The sequence below is a fragment of the Ovis canadensis genome, chromosome 2 (assembly GCF_042477335.2).
Source record: "Ovis canadensis isolate MfBH-ARS-UI-01 breed Bighorn chromosome 2, ARS-UI_OviCan_v2, whole genome shotgun sequence".
Lineage (NCBI taxonomy): Eukaryota > Metazoa > Chordata > Mammalia > Artiodactyla > Bovidae > Ovis > Ovis canadensis.
Window position 1 is genome coordinate 129,977,483 of NC_091246.1, and position 24,959 is coordinate 130,002,441.

Sequence of the window (24,959 nt, forward strand, 5' to 3'; positions counted from 1 at the left end):
CTTACATACTAACTTAAAGATACGAATGCATGTTTGGAGCATCGCTGGGCTCAAAGTCTGTGTTCTTGGACACTTTACAGCAGTTCATCAGAGTAGCCTCTGCTCACAGAGCTACATCTATTGCAGTGTGCAGGAAAGTTGGGGACCTCATTAGAAGCCTTCAAATATCCAACCCTGCACCCCCTACTGAAGTATATCTACACTGGAAATAAGGGAAAAAGAGAAAACACAATGAGAGTATACAGCAAAAAACAACACTGGAACACTGAAACTGAATTTACAAATATTTCCCAATATATCACTATATTAGGATAAATTAATATCTATTTTAAAGTATTAATTGCTGCTCTCTTCAGCTTCTTTTGACTTTCCATAATTCAGTTCCATGATGCAATCACAGTTCTCTGTGCTGTATAGAGAACTCTTCCCATCAAAACCTGTAGGTTTAAAACTAGTAGATCTGGATTTTTTATAAGCTTGACTCAAGAATTCCTACCTCTTGGTGGACCCAAGGATTCTTGCATTTTCAGTCACCATAATATTTGAGGAACACTGATTATAAAATTGCTCTTAGTTGGAGTATATGACTATAGAATAGAGTGACATCAGTAGCATCTAGGAAGCATTTTCTATGAACAGAGTCACTGCCAAAAATACCACTGTGGGCATTGAAAGGTCAGGGCGAGGTCAGGATGAAAGGTCAGGGCGAGGTCAGGATGAAAGGTTCAGGGCGAGGCCAGGATGAGAGGTCAGGGCAAGGTCAGGCATGTCGGGACATGAGGGCGCTGCAGACACACCCCAGAGACGGCCCGGCAACCAAGCCGACCAATCAGGAGCCGACACGAAGCCCTTGGACACCAATCACCGCTGAGCCCGCGTTTTCTTCCTTATATGGGAGGCCCGGCCGGGCTATAAAACCCTTCCCCGCCCTCACAGACTCCGCAGACTCCTTTTCCCCCCCGCAGACTCCCTTTACCCCGCAGACTTCCTTTACCCCGCAGACTCCCTTTGCTTCGCAGACCCCCCTCACTTCCTTGCTTACCCGCCCCTGGGAGTTCTGCCCGAGAGCGACCGCCCAATAAAAGGCCCTGATCAACGGTCTATAGGGGTGGCTCCTTCTTCCCGCCGCGTTTCTTACAGGCATATGCTTGACTGTTAATATTTTAACAAAAAGGTTCATGAAAATATTATTCAGAGCTGCTTTTTTAGCTCAAGAGCAAAATTCAGAAGAATGAAATTTAAACTGGATTTCCTAATCTCCATAGCATTTGGACACACAGTGGATGAAGATGGCTTTGGAACTGGGCTCTACCACTTAGAATCAATGGGACTTGGGCAAATTAACCTCTCGGAATCTCTCTTTCTCCTAAGTAAAATGGAATAATAATACCTACCTCTCAGAGTTATGACAATCAAACCAAGGGCTTACACAGTGTTGGAAAATAAGCAGTCGGCAGTCCGACACGACTGAAGCGACTTAGCATGCGTGTATGCCTTGGAGAAGAAAACGGCAACCCACTCCAGTGTTCTTGCCTGGAGAATCCCAGGGATGGAGGAGCCTGGTGGGTGGCCGTCTATGGGGTCGCACAGAGTCGGACACGGCTGAAGCGACTTAGCAGCAGCAGCAGCAGCAGTGGTAGCTAATAATGGGCATGACTAATAATGGACATGAAATTGGGCAAACTCCGGGACATGGTGAGGGACAGGGAAGCCTGGCATGCTGCAGTCCATGGGTCGCAAAGAGTCGAACAACTTGGTGACTAAACAACAAGCTCTCATTCTCTTTAATCTTTCCTCCCTGCTTTGGCATAGTTAATAAGAAGTAAAATCTAAAACAAAAATTCTTGTGAAGATGATTTACTAAAAAAGTGCTCTCAGGAGAACCTAGGAAGGTAATGGGGAAAACATAAAGGGAAGTAGAAGTTAGAAAGAATATTATTTCCAGAAAATAGTATGGAGGGCAAATATAGCTGATCCCTCAGGCAAACTTGGAAGTGTAGGCTTCACTTCAGTGTTTTTCTTGATTAGCAGCATAGTGAGCTTTCAATTCAAGCACCAGTCAATCACTGGCTAAGAGCAGCCATCAGGAAACGCAAACTCTCAGCCTCTTTCAACTCTCTGCAAGTGGAGGCAAAGTGGCATGAGTATCCTAAAGGAAGTTTTCTGAAAAGCATTGCTAGTGCAGACCTTTAGAAATAAAATTACAGAGAAGCCAGGGGAGTGGTACATATAAAGAGGAAAAGAAGAAATCCCAGTGTCTGGAACACTGATTATTTTTTCTTTTGTAGCTTACCTCATTAGAATCGTATAACACTACTTATTCTTCAAGTGGGATTTCTTTGACTTTCCCACTCTCCGCATCCAAATGTTTCAAAGAATTGCTTTATCTTAGAAGGAGGTCTTAAGAAAACATTTGTATAAGGTAGAAGGTGTTGAAAAACAATTCTCCAGGTATCTCTCACATTTTTGTATGCCTTATAAGTGAGGTAGAGAGTGCTTTTGTTTCTGATTTTTTTTTTTTTAATAATGTTCAGATAGTGAACAAACTTGGAATAGAACTATACTTCCTCTCCCTGGAGAAAAGAGTAAGCATGCTTACTGTTGATCATTAAAAGAGAATCTGTTTCTCTAAGCTCAGTGTTCTTCTTCAGTGCAACCAACTATGAGCAGATAAATCTGTACATCTATGTTTCACATGAATCTGCCAGGATGGGGAGTGGGAAAGGCTGCAACAAAATGCTGATACTCAGGCTAATGCTATTGCCCTGAGTGAGAAGCATTGCCCTTCATCTCTAACCTAACAGTCTCCTATCTTCCACCAGAATCCATGAACCTGTTACAGGCTACCCTGTCATCTTTTAAGTAGGTTAAATCTCAGACCTTTCACAGCCCTTGACTGAAAAGATTTTGTGTAAACTGTTTGATTGTTAGTTTGCATTATTCTTGTTTATTTTAGTCACTTTCTCTAATCATCTTTGCTCCACTTTCCATGAATAAAGTATAATTTAAATAAAGAAAATATTAACCTAAAATATTTGAGCAAAAATTATTTCTGTCTTAGAATAAATACATTGCTTATTCACAACAGGAAGAAACTTACAAAAAAAACTTTATTTAATGTAACTTTTTCTTTAATTGCATTTATATGTTTATAAATAACAGGCCTAATAATTCCAAGGTGTCAAGTAATGTTGAGCTCATGGCAAAATATTTAAAGGTAAATATTTATCTTATTTATAGATAAATAAGACTCTGCTGTCCATTACTATGGGCTTCCCAGGTGGCTCAGTAGTAAAGTATCCACCTGACAATGCAGGAGACGTGGGTTTGATCCCTGTGTTAGGAAGATGCCCTGGAGAAGGGAATGGCTATCCACTTCAGTATTCCTGCCTGGACAATCCCATGGACAGAGGAGCCTGGCTGGCTATAGTCCCTGGGGTCACAAAGAGTCAGACACGACTGAGTGACTGAGCACACAGCTCACATGGCATCCACTGCTGTGTAGAGGCTGGCAGGCATGTCAGAACAGATTGTGTTCAGACTCTCTTCCTTAATGGTCACTTCTGAAGCCTATTGAAGAACTCTCACTTTTTAAAAATGCCAAGATATATGAGAACAGAGATAGAAAGAGGAAATAATGCATAAAAACAATGAAAGAAAAGGCAAAGATAGTTGAGATGTTTGGAAAGTTCCTTTACAGACCACTGACCACAAATTAATGTATTTTCTTCATTCATTTTTTAGTATGGTAGGCTATATTCTTGTAGGGAAACAAACAAAAAAACTAACTTGGCAGTGGGTCAGGAACATAATGTTTATTTTCTAGCTACTACAGTAACTTATCACATGATATTTAACAAGGAAATCTTCCTTTGGTTTAGAGATTTTCCCTATTATAATCAGACAGCTGAATTAAATGATCTTTAAATGAATGACCATATTTTGTAAGGAATTACATTATTTGCTCTAAATTATATTTCCATCCATCACTGTATGTCCTAATTCTGGAACACTCAATAAGAAAGTTTAAATTTAAAATAACTGACTGCAGTTTTTTTTTTTTTTAAAGAGAACATACGTCTGGAATAAAAGCCAGCACATAATACATATTACATTCTGATACCCTGCAGATTCAAGATATGAGCTACCTTAGATGCTTTGTACAATGATTACTTGTCTACAGTAAATATTAAGTGATTTTTTTGTTGACATTTATAATTTATAAATATAGAATTTAACAGTGATTCAGTTCATCTGAAATATAAATATGTATTCCACAATTTCTAACTTATTAACTTTGACCTGAAGCAATTTTGTACCCTGACAGTCTGGGCATAAAATAGATGATGAATGAGCGGCAATAATAGCATTGGTCATAGTCACTTAGAAAAATTATTGTTTATAAGAAAAGCAAAATAGCTTTTACTCTTTTTATCTGTAGTCTCATGATGCTCCTAGAAAAGTAGAATGGATTTAATAATAATTTCTGTCTTTGCCATAAATCCCTGGTACCCCCAATGGAGATCCTGCAGAAATAATACGATTGAAAATCAAGTACACCCATGTGTCAACAAAAGCACTGTTCTCTCTCTGGTGGCAAAAATAGATGGGGATATTAAAATAAAGAACATTATAGATATTCTGACCCTACAAAGTTATCAAGCAAGGGCAAAGTATATTCATTCTTGAGCCAATTTTAAAACAAATTATAGTGATAAAACCATATTTCACATAATGCCAAAAGGTTGGATGAAACAAAAATTATTATAAGATACCTCCTAGATGTCTATCCAATAGCCATTTTTTTATGGTAAACAATTCTTATCCATGTTAATTCTGCTTTATGAGATCATAAATCTTCCTTATTGTTTGAATCTTATGAAATTGAGTTTTTAAATTTTTGGTATGGTAACTTTCAGTTGAATAAATTCTCCATGATAGAGATAAATGGGTGTAATAAGAATATGGACATGTATGGAGTGAATTAATATTAACTGAAGTTCAGTAATTTTCTTTTATATTACATTGATGTATTTAACATTCTTACATTTTAAATTAATCTTCATATGAAATCTGTTTTAACAATCCAAGTTTATTGACAAGTAAATTGCAGTTAAAAGAGATTTGTCCAAGATCACATGCAAAATTAGTTGTAAAGGTGTGCATGGTGTGCTTGTGTATGTCTGTACTTTATTAATGGACTTTTTATAAAACAGGTAAATAATTACAGAAAAATTGAGCGGTGATACAGAGAGTTCTCATACAGATCCCTTCACTATCACACAATTCCCAATTAGTAACAGCATGAATTAGTGTGGTATATTTCTTACAGTTGATGAATCAATATTGATATACTATTATTAACTAAAGTCCATAGTTTACAATGGATGCTTCTCTGGTGGCTCAGACAGTAAAGAATCTGCCCGCAACATGGGAGACCCAGTTCAATCCCTCGGTTGGGAAGATCCCCTGGAGAAGGGAATGGCTACCCACTCTAGTGTTCTTGCTAGAGAATCCTATGGACAGAGGAGCCTGGCAGGTTACAGTTCATGGGATCACAAAGAGTTGGACACGACTGAGTGACTAACACTTTACTTATATAAGAAAAGATAACTTCATAACTTCAATGGGTAGAAAACATATTCAGAGAAAATGCCTTGGGCTTATAATACAATATTGGTGAATTTATTATCCAATAAGATAATGGATTAATATATGATGTTTGGACTGTTCCAGTGTGCATCCATTCCATAATGTGCGCTTTCCACTTCAGTCAAATAACTGACCACAAGCCAGCTCTGATTATTTCAGATATGAGAATTTTTACTACATATTTATGTACTTGTAAGACAGCTCAATTTGGATATATTCTAGGTGTCTCAAATTTAATGTATCAGAAAATTGAATATGTTATTTTCCTTTCTGCTAAGCTCTCCAACTTTTGTACACTTTTTTCCACTCTTGTATTGTCTTTTTATTATAGGTTAATGATCACATTGGCCAAATGGACCAAACCTGAGACTCAAATTTTATTTTTAAATCCTTTCTTACTCTTTTTGAAAACTTCCCTTATAAAGTCAGCTCTTAAATAGCCTTAGGTTATCTAACTGCTAGAATATCCATTCAACATTATTTGCTTGCTGCTGCTTGAAACTTTGTCTTTCTGATATTCTCAACTATAAAGTCCTAATGATCTGTCTTTTGTTTATCTCTCAGCCTCATCTACCAAAAAGATACGTTTTTGCTCTTTTGTTTCCTTAATGTGGCTTAGTCTCTTTCATAACATATTGTTTATTATATATGCAGCCCATCATATTAAAATTGCCAATTCACTTATCTACTTCCTCCTTTCAATTCTAAACTCATTATTGAAAGTTTGTTTTTTTTCTATCTCTGCCTGTCCAGCACTAGTAGAGCCCTAGAACATAGTAGACATAAGTGATCATAAGAGACACATCAGCCTAAACAAGTTAAATTGAAGGAGTATCTCAAAGAATACTGAGGTCACAGCCTGGAATTATATTAGGCAAAAATCGATTAGTCAGCCCACTCATTGCTGATCAATACTGAAGACAAGCAGCTTTACTAGCTATTTATTCAATAATTTACTAGAATAATTATCATGGTATTTTCCATGGAAGACCTAAAGAAACAGGAGATTTATTGATAACGTGGAAAAGGAATGCCTCTTACCATCCTGCAACGAGTTAGGAAAATTTTTCTCATCTTCACCTTATGTATCTGAGATTATATCCCTTCTCACCTCCTAATTGTGACTGTGGAGAGACGAAGAATAGCATCTTGCTTAGGGGCCAACATCTAGGATTTCCAGGCAGCAACCATCAGGCAGTTCTTGTATGGTATGTGTGTGTGTGTGTGCATGTGTGCATGTGTGTGTGTGTGTTCCACAATGTATATCTGGAGACATAAAACTCAACCTCAGGCCTGGAGTTTGGAATACCAATGTCTCCAGCTCTGTGTTCTTGTGGAATTAGGAGTGACGACCATCACAACCAGCTGAAATTGTCTGCTAGTGCCCTCCCTGAGTGCTAATCCTAACCAAATGATTTGAACTTTAGAAAACGTAGTCCCTGCTGAAGCAGGAATGACAGTGTTTTTCAAAACAGGATAAAGATTTGAAGGGAGTCTGAGAGGAATGCAGCATATCTGAGTGCTAAGAGTCTGAGTAGGTACTAAAACACTAACCTCTTGTTAATGGCTAAATTTATTTCTAAGAAAAGTCTATTCAGCACTTGATTTTAACATTTGCATTCTCACTTTGTATCCCCTCCACCTTTAAAATGTTTCAATATTTCCATTCAGAAAGTCCCATGTGTTCTTCTTGGAAGGCTTGATAGGAGACCATGACATAGAATCAGTGTGGCCTGTTCCACTTTCCCTCCTGACTGTGACTGAAAAGAGAGAGCAGCCATGTCCAAGGGACAATGTCTAACACTTTCAGAGAGAGACTAGAATGCTGGACGATGTGCCTGGGACCAGAGGCAAGGGAAACACATTCAGTACTGTACAGAGCTTCCAAGTTTGCAAGTAACTCGATTAAAAAATAACATGAGGTTAAAAACCAAAAATATATTCCCTCAGTAAACTCTGAGCTCAGAGTTTGTGAGTGAGTGTTAGTCGCTCTGTTATGTCAGACTCTTTGCGACCCCATGAACTGTGGCCTATCGGGCTCCTCTGTCTATAGAATTCTTGAGGTAAGAATACTGGAATGGGTTTCCATTTCCTTCTTCAGGGAATCTTCCCAACCCAGGAGTCAAACCTGGGTCTCCTGCATTTCAGGCAGATTCTTTACCATCTGAGCCACCAGGAAAGCCCCAAGCAGAGAAGGCAGAGTTTATAGGTGGATTCAATTTAAATTTGTGTATAGAAACACTGCAGTGTATTACTTTCATGTAGAGAGAGTATTATATTTATACTCCATCTAAAACGCTATGTTCATAGTCACTTAAGCATCTCTACTCTTAGTAAACTATGATTGCAGTTCATATAAATGGGGACTGTAACAACTTGACAGTAAAACTATAATGATCTTTACTGGCTACCCTACAATAGTAGCTACACTTATCAGTATACAAAAGCATTTCTGTAGAATCCTTTCTATGCTGGCACATTTAGGCAAAGATTATCTATATAAAAAAACATTGCTATATTATCTGAATACTAGAGAAACCCTCTGATTTCAATTTTACAAATAAATCTTTAGCACTTGAAAAAGATAGTGTCAAACTACTATTTTCTATTGGAAGAGCAGATAAGCAAGTACACTGGCAATTTTGGAAATGCAAGATGCAATTAAAATTGCTAAAGTTTAAAATGTATTTAAAATATTATGTTTCACACTATCTATCAAATGGCATGTCTTCTCAAAGGTCATGGTCAGGAGAACTGCATTTCAAAGTAAAAAAACAGATTTCTCATCTCAGTAGAACATATTAATATTTCTATCACTTTTGTTTCAGTACAATTGTTCTAGAGATAGAAGCCATTTAATAAAATCTATAGTCAGTTTTAGGTGTACCATTTTAATATGAAGATTAATGACTTATAAACTTACATAACTTAAAGTGATATCCACTTGTAAAATCATTTAGATTAAAACTAAGTTAAAAACATCAGCAGATTAGCTGAAATTCAAAGCATTAATTTGAAACTTAGTTGTTTTCAAAAGTATATGGCAAATTTAATAGAACCCACAATAGTAACTCAACTGAAATGCTGGATTTTAAAAAATTCCCTCTCCTTGAATCTACAACTTGGGCAGGCTCAGACCAAGAATATGTTGGAATTTGCAACAAAGAAGGGAACATGATATGCAAGTCAATAAGCATTTTGGACTCCTTATAAGTTACTCAAGTACAGAGTTTAGCTTCAAGAAGCACAACTAGAAGGGTCAAGGTACAGTGTTCAGGTAGCAAGTTTAGGGAACAACAAAATGTTGAATTAATTTGGATAACAGAAATAGATAAACACCAGAACATGATGTAGTGCTGATAAAAGTTAGGAACAAGCTTAAGATCTACTTTTGCAGGCGCATATATCCCTCTTTCCTTGGATATACACAGAGCTGATTCATTTTGCTGTACAGATGAAACTAACACACCACTGTAAAGAAAGTACTCTCCAATATCTTTTAAAAGAAAATCTAGTTTTATTCTAAAGGAGATCATGGGCTAAGTAGGGAGACCAAGAAGTTTATGTGTTGAGAGGATTTTCCTGTTAGAAGCCCAGTTGTTGAACTAAGCCCATAAAGCAAGATGAAATGAGCTGTTTCCAAGAGCATTAATCCTAGTTCTTGTTGGTAAAATGAAAATTCAGTTCTGGGTACAGTTCCTGGTTATAGGAATTATATACTGAAGAGAATAAGACAACTTTTGGAAGAGCTTGAAGGATTAATGTAAGGCATGTCATCAAAGATCCTTATCAATAAATATACTGAAGAATGAAGTGAAATTAATATTCCATGAGGGAATTAAGATAGTCTTGGAGATAATCAATACAAACTAGATATGGAAGGTAATAATACTAAACCACAAAGTGTAACTAATTCCACTGAATGTAGTGAGACTTATTTCTTAAAATTAAAATATATAATATTCTAAATAGCATGAATATATTAAAAAATAGAAAATATACCCCATAAAAATGTTAGGAAGTAATTTACAAAAACTTTAAACATAGCAGTTAAAACCAGAATCCTAAAAGGGATAATATTATGAAATATGTAAGTAACATATTCAAAATATTACCACAAAAAGGGTAAAAAATGAAAATAGTTAGGTTACTTAAAAATAAGATTTAGGAGAGTAAAAGAAAAGAAAAGCTTGTTATAGTTTTATACCAGGAGCTTCCAGACTCATGTATGTTCCATAGTCTATGTTCCCAAGTGTTGAAAGCTCTGAGCAGGTGTTAATCTAAAAGATGGCTCTATGAATAAATAAAGGGGCATCCCAGCTGGTGCAGTAGTAAAGAATTCACCTGCCAATTCAGGAGATATAGGTTCAGTCCCTCGGTTGGGCAGATCCCCTAGAGAAGGAAATGGGAACCCAATCTATTGTTCTTACCTGGAAAATCCCATGGACAGAGGAGCCTGACGGGCTACAGTCCGTGGGGTTGCAAAGAGTTGGACACAACTCAGCAACTGAGAAGGCATGCACACATGAATAAATAAAAGGATATTGCCCTAGGCATTTGGCTTAGTGAGCAATGGTGCCTTTGAGTGAAGGAAAAATAGTTGCTTTCTCTGTAGCAATGTAGCCCATGCTGGGTCTAGGGAAGGGGACAGAATCCACAGGGCTGCCAGACGGTGAGGTAGGTTTTAGTCATACGCAACACCTCAGAACAAACTGCATGGCCATTTACTGAAGCCTCTAAATCAAGACTTGGACCTCAACTAATAACCTAAGTAAGCCTTAAACCTTTACCATTTTATTTGTAAGAGAAAGTAAACAGCTTATTAGAAAGCATCCCTGGTGGCAACTTTCACTCGCAAGGACAATGGCTCAGCTAGGCAAATAAACAGAGGGGAAGAAAAGTAAAAACAAAAATAGAAATGGAAAATACAGTACAGTGGGGGTGGGGGGGAAGGCATTGGTAAATATAAATCAACACATGTTGACAGAGCACACTTTGTGTAGCTCAATATAAGATTTTGCATGTCTGCTTCTTTTACTGGATTTGAATATCTTAGCAGTAGTATGTTCTCATTTATTTATACCAATATCTAGTTTTGTGTCTGACAAGATATGTTAATGTCTAGTGACAAGTACAAATAGAAAGATGAAAAATATGTAGAAGGTTGTGCTTCCTTCCAAGGATAGGAAAAGTGTTCAAATCATGCTTTCATGATTGCTTACTTCTATTTTAAATAATTCAAAATTCCATTAAAAATAAGTTCTTCATTCTAAGTGGTGTTTTGAAACCCTAATTATATTGGAAAAATATATTTTAACTTAGACTTATGACTGATTTAGGACCAGTTTGGAGTAGAAATGGGTAACAGTTCTGGAACTTTGCAATACAATCTGCATAGCTTTTAATTACATTCTTCCAACTCATTTAAAAAATTTATTGAGTGTTTACTATGCATCAAATGCACTTGGACTTAAGGAACTCTTAATCCAGTAGATTTCAATAAGAAGACAACATATTCAGCACTGAGAATACTTCATAACAATACCTGAGCACAAAAATTCCAGGTGAAGATAGAGGATGGGAGGGTAACACGTGGAGACAGCCAAAATCTGGGTAAGAATCCCTTAAAAAAACTGACACAAATTGTTGCTCATTAGTAGTTAGCCAAGTGAAGAAAAACAGGCAGGAAGGCATTGCAGGACAACAGAACATGCTCACACAAACTTGAAGATGATTGTAGAGTGATTAGCCTAGATGAATTCTGGAATGGATGATGCTAAGTAGGAAAGCTAGCACCTGCTTCCCCAAGGATTTTATGTGACATACTAAGAACTTTGAGGAGGAGGCAATGGCAACCCACTCCAGTACTCTTGCCTAGAAAATCCCATGGATAGAGGAGCCTGGTAGGCTGCAGTCCATGTGGTCCCTAGGAGTCGGACACGACTGAGAGACTTCACTTTCACTTTTCACTTTTATGCACTGGAGAAGGAAATGGCAACCCATTCCAGTGTTCTTGCCTGGAGAATCCCAGGGACGGGGGAGCCTGGTGGGCTGCCGTCTTTGGGGTCACACAGAGTCGGACACGACTGAAGCAACTTAGTAGAAGAACTTTGATGTTTATCTTGAGAATAATTGAGAACTCAGAAGAGCCTTCAAAGCAGAGGAGAGTCATAATATGATTTTGCTGTGCTCATGTGCTCAGTTGTGTCCGTGGACTGTAGTTCATCAAGCTCTTCTGTCCATGGGATTCCTCAGGCAAGAATACTGGAGTGGGTGCATCTTCCCAATCAGGGATTGAACCCATAACTCCTATGGCTCCTGTATTGCAGGCAGATTTTTTACTCACTGAGCCATCAGGGAAGCCCAAAAAATGGAGCCCTGGCAGCAATGGGGGACAGAGTGTATGAATGGAAAATTGGGAAAAGAGACATTAATTTATAAAAGCAATTCAGCTATGAACTACTAGGACTAGAACTATATAGAATATACTAGTGAGAAGTATCTGAGAAAAACTTAAGGAAACAAAGCATAAGTCTTCATTGATTGACTTTACATGGACATACTAACACCCTGGCTTCTGACTTGGAACAGTTTTCATTATAATAACATTCACAGAGCTTTGGAACACAGGACAAATAATAGGTTCAAGTGGTACCTATAATGGAAGATCATGGATTTGAGTTATGGGTTCAAAATACATAGCAGATATGTAGGTTGAGATGTCTGTGCACATGTTACACAGGGCTTCAACACTTGATGTGCAAAAGTCTGAGAGAGAGGAGGGAGGGAGACAGAAAAATTGTACTAGTTGTGGATGAGTTTCCTTGTTTCCTTCCTGTCATACAATGTGAGTTCTTTGTTATTTGGCTACAGTAGTTACTTGTTACTTTCCATGTTAAGGTTTTATTCTCTTCAGTATACCCCAAATCACTCTTCTTTATGATAACAAAAGCGATTCCTATAAATAGCAGACCAGATATAAGTGAGTAAGAGATTGGTTCAGTTCACTCACTCAGGTATGTCCAACTCTTTGAGACCCCATGAACTTGCAACATGCCAGGCTTCCTTGTCCATCACCAACTCCCAGCACTTACTCAGATTCATGTCCATGGAGTCAGTGATGCCATCCAACCATCCCATCCTCTGTCGTCCCCTTCTTTACCCACCTTTGATCTTTCCCAGCATCAGGGTCTTTTCAGATGAGTCAGATCTTCACATTAGGTAGCCAGTGTTGGAGCTTCAGCTTTAGCATCAGTCCTTCCATTGAATATTCAGGACTGATTTCCTTTAAGATTGACTGATTTGATCTCCTTGCAATCCAAGGGATCCTCAAGACTCTTCTCCAACACCACAGTACAAAAGCATCTATTCTTCAGTGCTCAGCTTTCTCTATAGTCCAACTCTCACATCCATATATGACTACTGGAAAAACCATAGCTTTTACTAGACGGACTTTTGTTGGCAAAGTAATGTCTCTGTTTTTTAATATGCTGTCTGTGTTGGTCATAGCATTTCTACCAAGGAAAAAGCATTATTTAATGTCATGGCTACAGTCACCATCTGCAGTGAATTTGGAGTCCCCCAAAATAAAGTCTGTCACTGTTTCCATTGTTTCCCCAACTATTTGCAATGAAGTGATGGGACCAGATGCCATGATCTTAGTTTTCTGACTATTGAGTTTTAATCCAACTTTTTCACTCTCGTCTTTCAATTTCACTAAGAGTCTCTCTAGCTCTTCTTTGCTTTCTGCTCTAAGGGTGGTGTCATCTGCATATCTGAGGTTATTCATATTTCTTCTGGCAGTGTTGATTCCAGGTTGTGTTTCATCCAGCCTACCATTTTGCATGATGTATTCTGCATATAAGCTAAATAAACACGGTGACAATATACTGCCTTGATGAACTCCTTCCCCAATTTGGAACTGGTCTGTTGTTCCATGTCCAGTTCTAACTGTTGCTTCTTGGTCTGCATACAGATTTCTGAAGAGACAGGTCATGTGGTCTGGTATTTCCGTCTCTTTAAGAATTTTCTATAGTTTGTTGTGATCCACACAGTCAAAGCCTTTGGTGTAGTCAATAAAAGAGAAGTAGACGGTTTTCTGGAACTCTTGTGCTTTTTCGATGACCCAATGGATGTTGGGAATTTGATCTCTGGTTCCTCGGCCTTTTCTAAATCCAGCTTGAACATGTAGAAGTTCATAGTTCAAGTACTGGTGAAGCCTGGCTTGGAGAGTTTTGAGTATTACTTTGCCAGTGTGTGAGATGAGTGCAATTTTATGATAGTTTGAGCACTCTTTGGCATTGCCTTTCTTTGCGATTGGAATGAAAACTGACCTTTTCCAGTCCTAAGGCCCCTGCTGAGTTTTCCAAATTTGCTGGCACATTGAGTGCAGCACTCTCACAGCATCATCCTTTAGGATTTGAAATACCTCGACTGGAATTCCATTACCTTCACTAGCTTAGTTCATAGTGATGCTTCCTAAGGCCCAGTTGCCTTCTCATTCCAGGATGTCTTGCTCTAGGTGAGTGAACACACCATTATGGTTATCTGGGTCATGAAGATCTTTTTTGTATAGTTCTTCTGTGTATTCTTGCCACCTCTTCTTAATATCTTCTGCTTCTTTTAGGTTCATACAATTTCTGTCCTTAATTGTGCCCATCTTTGCATGCAATGTTCCTTGCGTGAAATGAAAACATTTCATCTTGCATGAAATGTTTGCATGAAATGAAAAGAGATGGTGTTAGAATAAAATTTCCCAATTAGATAGAATGTAAAGTAATTTATGCCTGGATGGGACTGGTATTTTAGCTCCAGGATTTATGGACAAGCCATCAGACAGTGCCCAAACCTACTCCCAGAATAATGCTGCTATACTGGCCTGACTCTTGCCACCACTAATATGTGCTTGACTGGTAATCCTCTCATAGCTTCATTGCTTGACAAGTCCATGCTGACAAACCTGTGTAATTGCCCTACTAATGACTAATCTTCAGTTGGCTTATAAGTCCCTTTATTTTGGAGTTGGTGTTATCAGAACAGATGAACAAGTGTGTCATTTTGAGTCCTGAGAGTATAACAGATGCCCAGACTATATAAGCAATATCTTATCAAAGATATCAAGTATCTAAATGACTTCTTAGTAGTGAGAATGGCTTCAACATACTCAGCTAACATTCGTTTGTCGTTCAGTCACTGGTATCCATGAAAACAAAGCAGTTTGTCTACCAAGGTGAGTTTCAATTAGTCTTAAGTGAGAACATTCCTCATCAAACTTTCTAGAAATATCTATTATATAGAAACTAAACATGTATTCTGCTACAACAACTAAAGTTAGACTACCTAAATGTGTTATTTAACAAAAATAAATGCAAGTGAGCAACAGAATTGAAGACAAACTAAAAGGGTGATAATGGAGAAAGAAGCAGAGGATACCCACACAAATACAAATGATTTATATAGTGACATAAAGAAGGAAAAGATCAGGGGGAAAAATAACTAAAGAATAAGAACAAAAGGTAAGAGGTGAATGTGTGGGATGATTGTCAAAAGATGACAGAAAGAAAGGGAAAATCTGCATATTTTGAATTGAAACAGTTGGTTTGATTTTAAACAGCAGAAGCAACAATTCTGCTCTGTTATTAAAACCAAACTGGGTCAGCATTCCTCAGTAGATATTCCCATCTCTTAATATATTATCTTCAAAGATAGTTTCAGATATTTTGCTTGGGGAAAAAAACACCCATTCCAATTTTAATTATCATTTTTAGAACATGTTATCTTAGAGTGTTTGAAATAAAATTTTTTCTCATTATTTTTCATTCATACTTGTCAATCACACAATCTTTCACAACCATTTTGCAGCAAAACCTTTAAATCAATGATTATTAGTGCACATAATAAAGGAAGTAGACAACAGATTTTTTTTTCTCTCTTTTTTCTCTAGTTAAAGTAGAATTCAGTATATTAATCTGCTATGGGAATATGTGCTTGCATTAAATATTTTTATGGTAACCCACTTCTTATAGAGAACTTATGAAATAGCGTTTCTTCAGTGTAGGATCACTTAAAAGTTGAGCTCCCTTTACATGGACTCACTTGGCCTCTCTTTTCCTTGGATTCATTGCTATTGCTAGGCTACCATAATCCTTCATTGTTTGCCCTTAGTGAGTTGAATTTTCTCTATCAGGCAAGTAGACTTTGTCTTAACAAGTGGCATGCACTGGGGCATGTACACGTTAGAAAACTGACATGGGCAGTGTGATATTCTCTATTTTTCTATTAAGTAATTATATTCTTGAGTACACATAGAAGCAGCATTTGAGTGAATGAAAATGCAGAGGTCATTAAAAATAGAACAGAATCTGGAAGGGTAATGAGAAGACTTTCTAATTGTTCCTAGGTGATTTGGAAATATGATGGAAACATGTCTACTAGAAAGATTTGCAGAAGGAAAAGCTATTTATTTACTTCTTTTCCCACTTCCAGATTCTCAGTTAAGAATACATCCAGGTTGTGTTTACGCCATTCTTCGCAAGATGTTATATAATGGTTAGTGATTAATTAAACTTATTCCTTAATCCATGCCAACATTCTTATATATGTATATTTCCTGCAATAATTAAAAATAAACACAATACATTTGGTAATTTTTGACATACAAAAATGTCATAAGAACTTATATTGGTTACTTGCTATGTCTTATCTACTAGTACTGTTTTATAGTCCCAGGAAGAATACTAAATACTTTGCATATTGTAGTTATTTGCTTCCACTCCACCAAATACTAACATTACTTTAACAAGAATTTCCATGGCTCATTATATAGTTCAAGCGTTCATGAAATATAGTAAACTCTGAGTATATGCAACATTATGAAAAACAGAAAAGCAAAAAGACTTGTTATACTTACTCTGAAAGACAGTATGATAGTATAAGTACCGATAGAGTGGCAAAGATGCTTTGCTGAGCCTCTAAGGTTCAGAGATGTCAATAAACAGAGGAAGCAATATAAACTCGAAATCTATTGTTATTATACAATCCCCAGTGAAAACCAACTAAAAACAAGGGTTTGATTTACTTAAATATTTAACAAAAATTTATTGCAAGAGATATTTTTCACTGAATTTACAGTTTCAGGGAACATGGTACAAAACATAGTTCCATCAGCTTTGTCTAAACATTAAATAGGTGCAAATACACAAAGATTAAAAAAAATGAAGGGCATACTTTACAACATAAATTACAGTACTATAAATATATTTTATATACATTATACATACTCTTAAGACATCATTTTGATATACAGCATAGATTATATTGATTTTCAAACTATTCAGTGCCTTAATAATATTATATATCAGAAGCTTAAGAATTTATTTGCATCATTACACTTATAGTAAGTGATTTCATATCAATGAAGCCATATTTTCGCTAGTTTATTTCCACCATTTAAATAGGCTATTATCCACTTAATGAGCATTAACACATATGGCAGTAGTTTTCACATGGATATTTTCTTTCCCTCTCATGGTGATGACTAGAATAGGGGCTGCAGTGGGATGACTGTAGGGTGCGGGGAGAGCAGCGAAGGGAAGAGGGCATGGGGCAAAGGTGGGAAAGCAAGATGGCTAGGATGAAGGACTGAAGCTGGAATGATTGGCACCTGAGGAGGAGCAACAAAAGTTGGCTGACTCCCAGGACAAAGCCTCGGGCCTATTGGTCCTACTGAGATCTGAGGTAATGATGTTCTGGCGAGAGCTGGGACCTGGGACAGAAACTGTTGGTGTGGTTGAAGCACTTTGAAGGTTCCTGCAGCTGCCGCTGCCGCTGCGGCTGCAGCAGCTGCCGCATGCTGTTGTAAAACAGTGTGGTGGATAGTAGTGACAGAGGTAGAGCACAGGGGCTGCTGCAAAGGCAAAGGCTGCAAAGGTGTGCTGGGGGGTGCCAGGGCGGCTGGAGGAGAAGTGAACTTGACCTTGTTGGCCAGCATGTTTGGTGGTATGATGTGCTGGTATACTTCACATGGTAGATTTTTGAACTTGTCATGGTTTTCTATTGGAATCAATAATGCCTGTTCTGGTAAAGCTAGTGGAGCCAGGATCTGCTCTGTTGTTACAAAGGTATGGCCACTGACATGTGCTTCTTTGAATGGCAATGGTGGTTGTGCATTAAGGATTCCTGAATTAAAACACAGCCACTCCGCTGATGCCTCATTCATCTTGCCTTGTGGAAGGGCTTCAGCCAGTTCATAATGACAAAGGTATGATTTAGGTTGTGACTGTCTAAAGTTCCTTTCAATATTAGGCACCTTGAAAGGAATTTGCTTTTCACTGACATTTGTATCCTCACTTCTTTCTTTGTGTTCAAGCAAGGTACTGTCCATTTCTCCTTTTGCTGGGGCACTAACTGTATAGGCTGATGTGGTGGGTTCACTGGAAATCTCTGACAGTTCACCAGAAGTGGTCTCCATTACAATTTGCTTAGTTTCATCATTGGTTTCAGAAGGAAGAGGGCTGCTGGTGGGCAAAGCCAGTTTATTTTCTACTTGGTCTAGTTGTTCTGAGTACCTTTTGACGTCTGCAGTTTCCTGTGCCTTTACTTCCTCTTTTCCGTCTTCACTTATTATTTTACCCTGGTGATGTAAGGAAGAATTGACTTTCTTGGGATAATCTGTTTTCTCTTTGAGTTCCAAAGCTTCAAAACCCATGTGGAATCGATTTCTTTTTCTCCTCTGTTTCCTCTTAGGTTTGCAAGGAGCAGAAGCACGACGTGACCTCAAGAATTCTTCTGGTAGATAATTTTGTCGATTTAAACTTTCGTCTGAAGAATAAGAATGTGAATGTTGTCTACGTTTTCGATGGCATCTTTCTGATTCATTAATGAGAGAATTATAGCCTCTTTTAACAGCCTGGCTCTGATTCATGCATTTCATTTCATTCTGAAGAACTAGGCATCTGTGATCATGACTACAGCTGGACATTTTAGCTTTCCAACTACAGTAAGTTCTGGAATATGTTAAATTACGTTTTGCAGAATGTATCATTGTTGAATTGGATTGTCCATTTAAGACAACTGAGCTGTTTTTACAGTAGTTTTTAGAAGTGATGATATTATTGTATTTAGTGTTCCAGGTTTTACACGTTTCTTCATTTTCACCGAAGCATATGGATGTAGATTTGGGCCTTTTATCAGGCAATTGCTGTGAGTCCAATAGTTGTTCTGCAGCTAAATACTGTTTTTCTGAAATTGTTTCCAGTAGATTTTTCCTAGTTGTATCAGTGTAACTATTTTCTGTTTCCATTTTGAAATGAGTTTCTGATTCTTTGGTTTTCTCTCCATAATTATGGTGACATAACTTTCTTTTTTTCTTTCTTCTACTTTTATGGAACCAGCGTTCATGAGTATTTTTCAATCTTATTTTGCTGTATTTCCCATCTAGAGCATCTGGCTTTATCTGATTTTTAGTAAAAGTATATTTTTTTGTTTTTCTGATCCTACAGGAAATATTTTTATACCTCTGACCCATACTCTCATTTTTTCCAGAATCACAGCTATTGGAGACAGTATCATCAGTCAAATGAGAAATGACTTGGGTATGTCCATTGGTGCTACCTCCAATTTCATAATCAGTGAATCCTGCCATAGATGTATCCTTGCAATCCAAAACTGGGTTCTTGTAAATTTCTTCTCCCTTCTGCTGAGAAGAAAGATCACTTAAGGGCAGTTTATTTTTATCTAGCTTGTTGTTTAATTTTGTGGACTTGAAATCAAAACAGAGAGGATTACAGCTATAGGAAATTGATGGTTGAGTGGTGGTATATGTCAGCATTTCTGATGGCCACTGAAGAACTGTGGATCCATCTTTGTTAAGTACGGGTATAAATGGCTCACATGGTCTTTTATATAAATCTTTTTTTTTATGTAAGGTTATATTATCCTCTTCAGAATTTACAGGGGTCAACACGTCCAGACCGTGATTTTCATTTTCAACTTCAATCGTGGATGTCACATTGCCCTTAACAGTTTCCTTGATGGTAGCCTGCAAAGACACGTTGTCATTAGCCATATCAAGAACTATGGATTTATTTCCCAGCAATTCAGAAGTGTTACCATTTATAGGTATGTCTTCATTAATAAGAATATCTTCTGGTGAAATCTGATCTGCTGAAGGGACTGAAATTTGACAATTATCTGCATCAGATGATGAAGGGAGCTGAAACTGGCAAAATGGAGGTAATAATAATGGATCTTTTTCACTAGAAACTTCTCTCATCACTTGAGTTTGAGTAGTTTCTTTGTCAGTGCACATTCCCTCTGGTGGATGCAAAGAGTTTGCTTTCTCCACGGAATTCAAAAGCACATCTGTTGGTGAAGATAGTTGAAGATGACAAGCACCCGGGACAAATCTACTCTTTCTGCTAAATCCTTTTTCCGCAGAGGCATCATCATTGTATTCAGAGAAGGCTGCGGCTGAGGACTCCAGTTTCACGGATGCTTTCTTTGGAAATGCAAAAGAAAAGCCAATTTTGTGTCTGTGAATCCCCTGGGCTTGATCTTCAAGTTGGTTATTTTTGGCCATATAACTCTTTGTGTTTTCTGGATCTGCAGCAAGAGTGGTAACATCTTTAGCCTTCTCTTGGCTATGAATCAAAGTGCATTTAAAATCTTCCTGGTTATTAACTGAATCCACAACAGCTCTTTGGGAAATTTCATTACAATTTTCTCTCACAGTAACAGTCGTTGACTTGAACATAGGACCGCTTCCAGGAGCGCTACAGAAAGAAACAAAAATATGTTTTCAGATAAGACACTTTTGAGGAAAAACAAGCATTTACATCTTAGAAATGTCATCATAAGATTTCTTTCAAGTTCTTAAATCTTTGTAAGATAATTACATTCATGTAGTGAAATTGACTTCCATAGTATCGCAATTTAATTTAGTTATTGGATATTGTTTGGGATCATTTGGAGATGATCTCTTGAAGTTACTTTTACAGCTACTAACAGCAATGGTCAAAGACTTTTAGCCAGAGTTTCCAGAATAAAAATGTTTCTTTACCCCCATCAGTGACACTTTGGAATATATAATTCTCTTAAGAAATACTTTTAATTCACAAATACTTAATATCATTGGTCCTATATGGAGAATATGAAGGAAGTTAAAACAAAAACTCTCAGTCATGATGTAAACAAGACTGGGAATTCAGTTTCAACAATTCAACCAATGCTCGAGTGTCTATCAAGACTCGGTGACATGCTCAATGAGAGCTTTAAGTCTTTTGGAATTGCCATTCTTAATATTTAAAAATTATCCTGAAGTTATTCATTATACCATTATATAGAATAAATATAGGTTGTGTTTTCCATTTATTTGGCATCACAGGATACCATAAATAGTGAGTTTTTATAAAAAAGAACTATACTGTCCAGCACATAAAGAACTAACTAAATATCATCTTTGCCCAAAGAGAATCATGCTGTGTAGAATTTCCCCTGCTTTTCTAAAATGTCAGTTTCTGAGAGGTAATAAATGGTCTCAAATTTTTTAATCAAAGTATTTCTTTAAACTTTAACACAATGTACTGGTTCATTGTCTTGTATGACAGAAAGAAACACCACTATTTCTTAATTTGCATCTCATTAGAGGCACCAAATTATTGGGAAAAATGTGTGTGTGTATGTAAGGTGAAATATGTACTGTATGCTAAGAAAAGTAACTTAGATAAGAAGTTTTGCTTCTTCTGTACATGTCTTATTATCAAGCCTATTTCTCTTAAAATACTATGCTTTACATTTGCAAAGGCTACTTATAGGACATTAAATTACATAGGTACTTTAATAGTCTGAAATGTAAACTTGCACTTGTATAATTTTTCATTTTTTGCTGCACAGAATAAAAATACCTGGTTGGTATAATTGAATAGCAGTTATGTTTGGTTTTAACAGTTCACTATAGGATTCCAGATATATTTACACTTTACTTTGACTTTTAAAATCAAGAAGAGTAAATGTCTTACATGAATCTACAAGGCAAATTCCCACTAATAATGTGACTTAAAATAATCCCACCCCTCAAATATCAAAACAATGTTTTGATATGTCATTATTCCCTAACACTATTTCTCTTTCTCCTTCCATATGTATTCCTAAAGATCATTTCAAATAAAAGTTCTCTAAATTTTCAATTAAAAAATTACTTCCTCTTAGAACTCTACTTATAACAAGGTTATGAGATGGTGCTTAAATCTTTTCTTCAATCAAATGTTTTGAATTTCACTGAGATAGAATGGCTTTCTATTAACATAACTTGATTAATGATGTAAAATTAATTTTTAGAAACTAAAGTTGCAGCAATTTGGCTTATTATTGAAATGTACATGAAACAGGTGTTTGCCTAAATCTCAAATTCCGTTTACTGTTCACAGGACACAGGAAGTTATGAAAATGTGATTGTCTTATTCTGGGTACAGAAATAAATATATTTGTGTCCTTTATTCATTTCCTTTTTTGCCATCATATTTTAAGAAAACATTTTACTGCACACTCACCATACAGTTTCCTTTCTTAGCTCAGCCAGCTTGTGCAGGCGTTGGAGTGCCTTTTCCTGTTTTCTTTCATCTTTCCTGGATTTAGATGCTACATTTCGAGCAAATTCCCTTTGTTTCAGTTCTTTGAGCCTCTATTAAAAAATATGAAAATGATTAATAGCATTTGAGTCTATAGTAATGTCAAAGTCACTATTATTGTTATTGAAATTTTCTAATGCATCATCTTTGATCTCATCTAAGGAAAGTACAGCATTTGTGACAATCTGCTTCTAACAAGATATGTTCTTGCATTCTTGGCTTGTAAAAAAAGTGCCAAAACACATCATTACATGGTATTAAAAGGTATACCTATGCCTTAATAAACTGGAAAGTTTATCTTTGCTTATTGATTGTTTCCTGCCAAGGTTCCCTGCCTAATTCAGATGAAGTGTTGGAGTCTTGTGCATGTATGTGTGCGAAGTCATTTTAGTCGTGTCCGACTCTGTGCCACCCTATGGACTGTAGTCCCCCAGGTTCCTCTGTTCATGGGCTTCTCCAAGCAGGAATACTAGAGTGGGTTGCCATATTTTCCTCCAGGGGATCGTCTCAACTCAGGGATTGAACCTGTATCTCTTATGATTCCTGCATTGGCAGGCAAGTTCTTTACCACTAGCACCATCTGGGAAGCTGTTAGAGTCTTAAAAAAAAAACACACACACACACACACACCTAACTAATTTTTTAAAACAAATCCAATTAGCTTGTGTATTTTAGTTATGTGTAATAAATTCCATCATTTTAAGATTTGTATTAGAGTACAGTTGCTTTATAATATTGTGTCACTTTCTACTGTGCAGGAAAATTAATCAGCCATTTGTATACATATATCCCCTTTTTGGATTTCCTTCCTATTTAGGTCACCAAAGAGCAGTAAGTAGTTTCTTGTGCTATATGATAGGTTCTCTTTAGTTATCTTTTTATACATAGCAATGTATATATATCAATTCCAATCTCCCAATTCATCCCACCCCTCCTTCCTTTCTTGGCGTCTTACATTTGTTCTCTATGTCTGTATCTCTATTTCTGCTGGTATGCTCTATATTAGAAAGGTATCTGATCTTTTTCTTATTTTCTAAGAAGAGTAAATGTCTTACGTGAATCTACAAGGCAAATTCCCACTAATAATGTGATTTAAAATAATCCCACCCCTCAAATATCAGGAATATTTCTCAAATAACTCAAGATCTAGGAAGAAAATTAACAGTATTATTGTGAAAATTCTTTTTACATTGAGCATACGTTTCATCCTTATTAAAGGAGCTGAGGTTTGGGATTGAAGGACAGAAAAATAACATGTCAAGTTGAATAGAACTGATAAATAGCCATGTATGTGGCATTATTTAAGAGATACCAAAGCGGTCCCATGCCTCAGATATTTTCACTATAGTCTTTCACAGAAACGGTATACAGCCATTAAAAACTTAAAAAAAATTTTTTTAAGTGCTGTATTTTCCTGTGGAATTCATGTTATGCCATCATGACACATCAGAGTCTTAAAATAGGAATTTAAGAGAATAAAGCATATACTAATCACATTTCCATGAAGTGACTGAACAAAAACTTTTGAGATAATTTGCATTGACATATTTGTGAAGGAGTTTATTTAGAGCTGAATTTAAATAAAATAAAGACCATGACATAAATGTCTAACTTGTGCTGCAGCAGCTGCTGCTGCATCACTTCAGTCGCATCCGACTCTGCGACCCCATAAACGGCAGCCCACCAGGCTCCGCCGTCCCTGGGGTTCTCCAGGCAAGAACACTGGAGTGGGTTGCCATTTCCTTCTCCAATGAGTGAAAAGTGAAAGTGAAGTCATTCAGTCGAGTCCGACTCCTAGCGACCCCATGGACTGCAGCCTACCGGGCTCCCCCGTTCATGGGATTTTCCAGGTAAGGGTACTGGAGTGGAGTGCCATTCATAAAAGTAAAATTTTGATATATTATCACATTGATATAACAAAAGTAGCTGCAATTTTATAACACATATTCAACCATTTATTGTTTTTGAAAATACGTAGAATTAGAGTATAATAGGGCAAGAAAGTTTTAATTCTAAATTTTAAATGTTCATGTTCTTGGTTATCTCTGTCTCCTAAAATCTTGAGGTCAAATCAAAATTCATTCAACAACTTATTGATCATCAGCCGTGTTACTCTGTTAAATAGGCTAGGATATTTTTAAAAAGGTAAAAGATATGTTTTTACCTTTATCTGGTGTGTTAGTGTCTGTGTATGTCTGTGACTGTATGTGTGGACAAGTGAGTGTATATTTACATACGTTTCACAAAACTAGGGAGAAAAGGCACACAGGAAAAGACACTGGCAATCAGTGGTTGAGGAAATCTTTTTGTGACCTATGAAGAAAGTACAGGGGTGCACCCAAAATCCCTGGTCAGGCTCCTGAGAAAAGCCACACCTGATCTGGGTTTTAAAGGATGTAAAAAAATGAAGAAGAAGGGTTGAATGTTGGAAGTGGGAGGATATTTCAGGGGAAATAAAACAGTTTTGTATAACACAGAATAAGAGCATGCAGATTCTGAAAAAATGCATGATTTAAAGAAGCATGGCTACAGCAGATTGTACGTGTGGAAGTAGCAAGACTTAATGAATTATAAGGTCCAACCATTTCCTGGGGGACCCGTCTAACATATGACTTAATGTGACTATAGAAAACATTAAGGGGAGTTTAAACAATTCAATGTCACAATAGGATTTTATTTTTA

At 36.9% G+C, this 24,959-nt stretch overlaps 1 protein-coding gene across 1 annotated transcript in view; it reads right to left on the bottom strand.

Moving 5' to 3' along the window:
• Positions 1 to 16,725: 16,725 nt before the first annotated feature.
• ZNF804A (zinc finger protein 804A) overlaps positions 16,726 to 24,959 on the bottom strand; it is a 359,779-nt gene continuing 351,545 nt past the window's right edge. Inside the window, exons 3-4 of the mRNA XM_069577039.1 lie at positions 22,200 to 22,330; positions 16,726 to 20,423 (exon numbers count right to left, since the gene is read on the bottom strand). Coding sequence (XP_069433140.1) covers positions 17,189 to 20,423; positions 22,200 to 22,330 — 3,366 coding nt within the window. The 3' untranslated portion in view covers positions 16,726 to 17,188. The remainder of the gene's footprint in view (positions 20,424 to 22,199; positions 22,331 to 24,959) is intronic.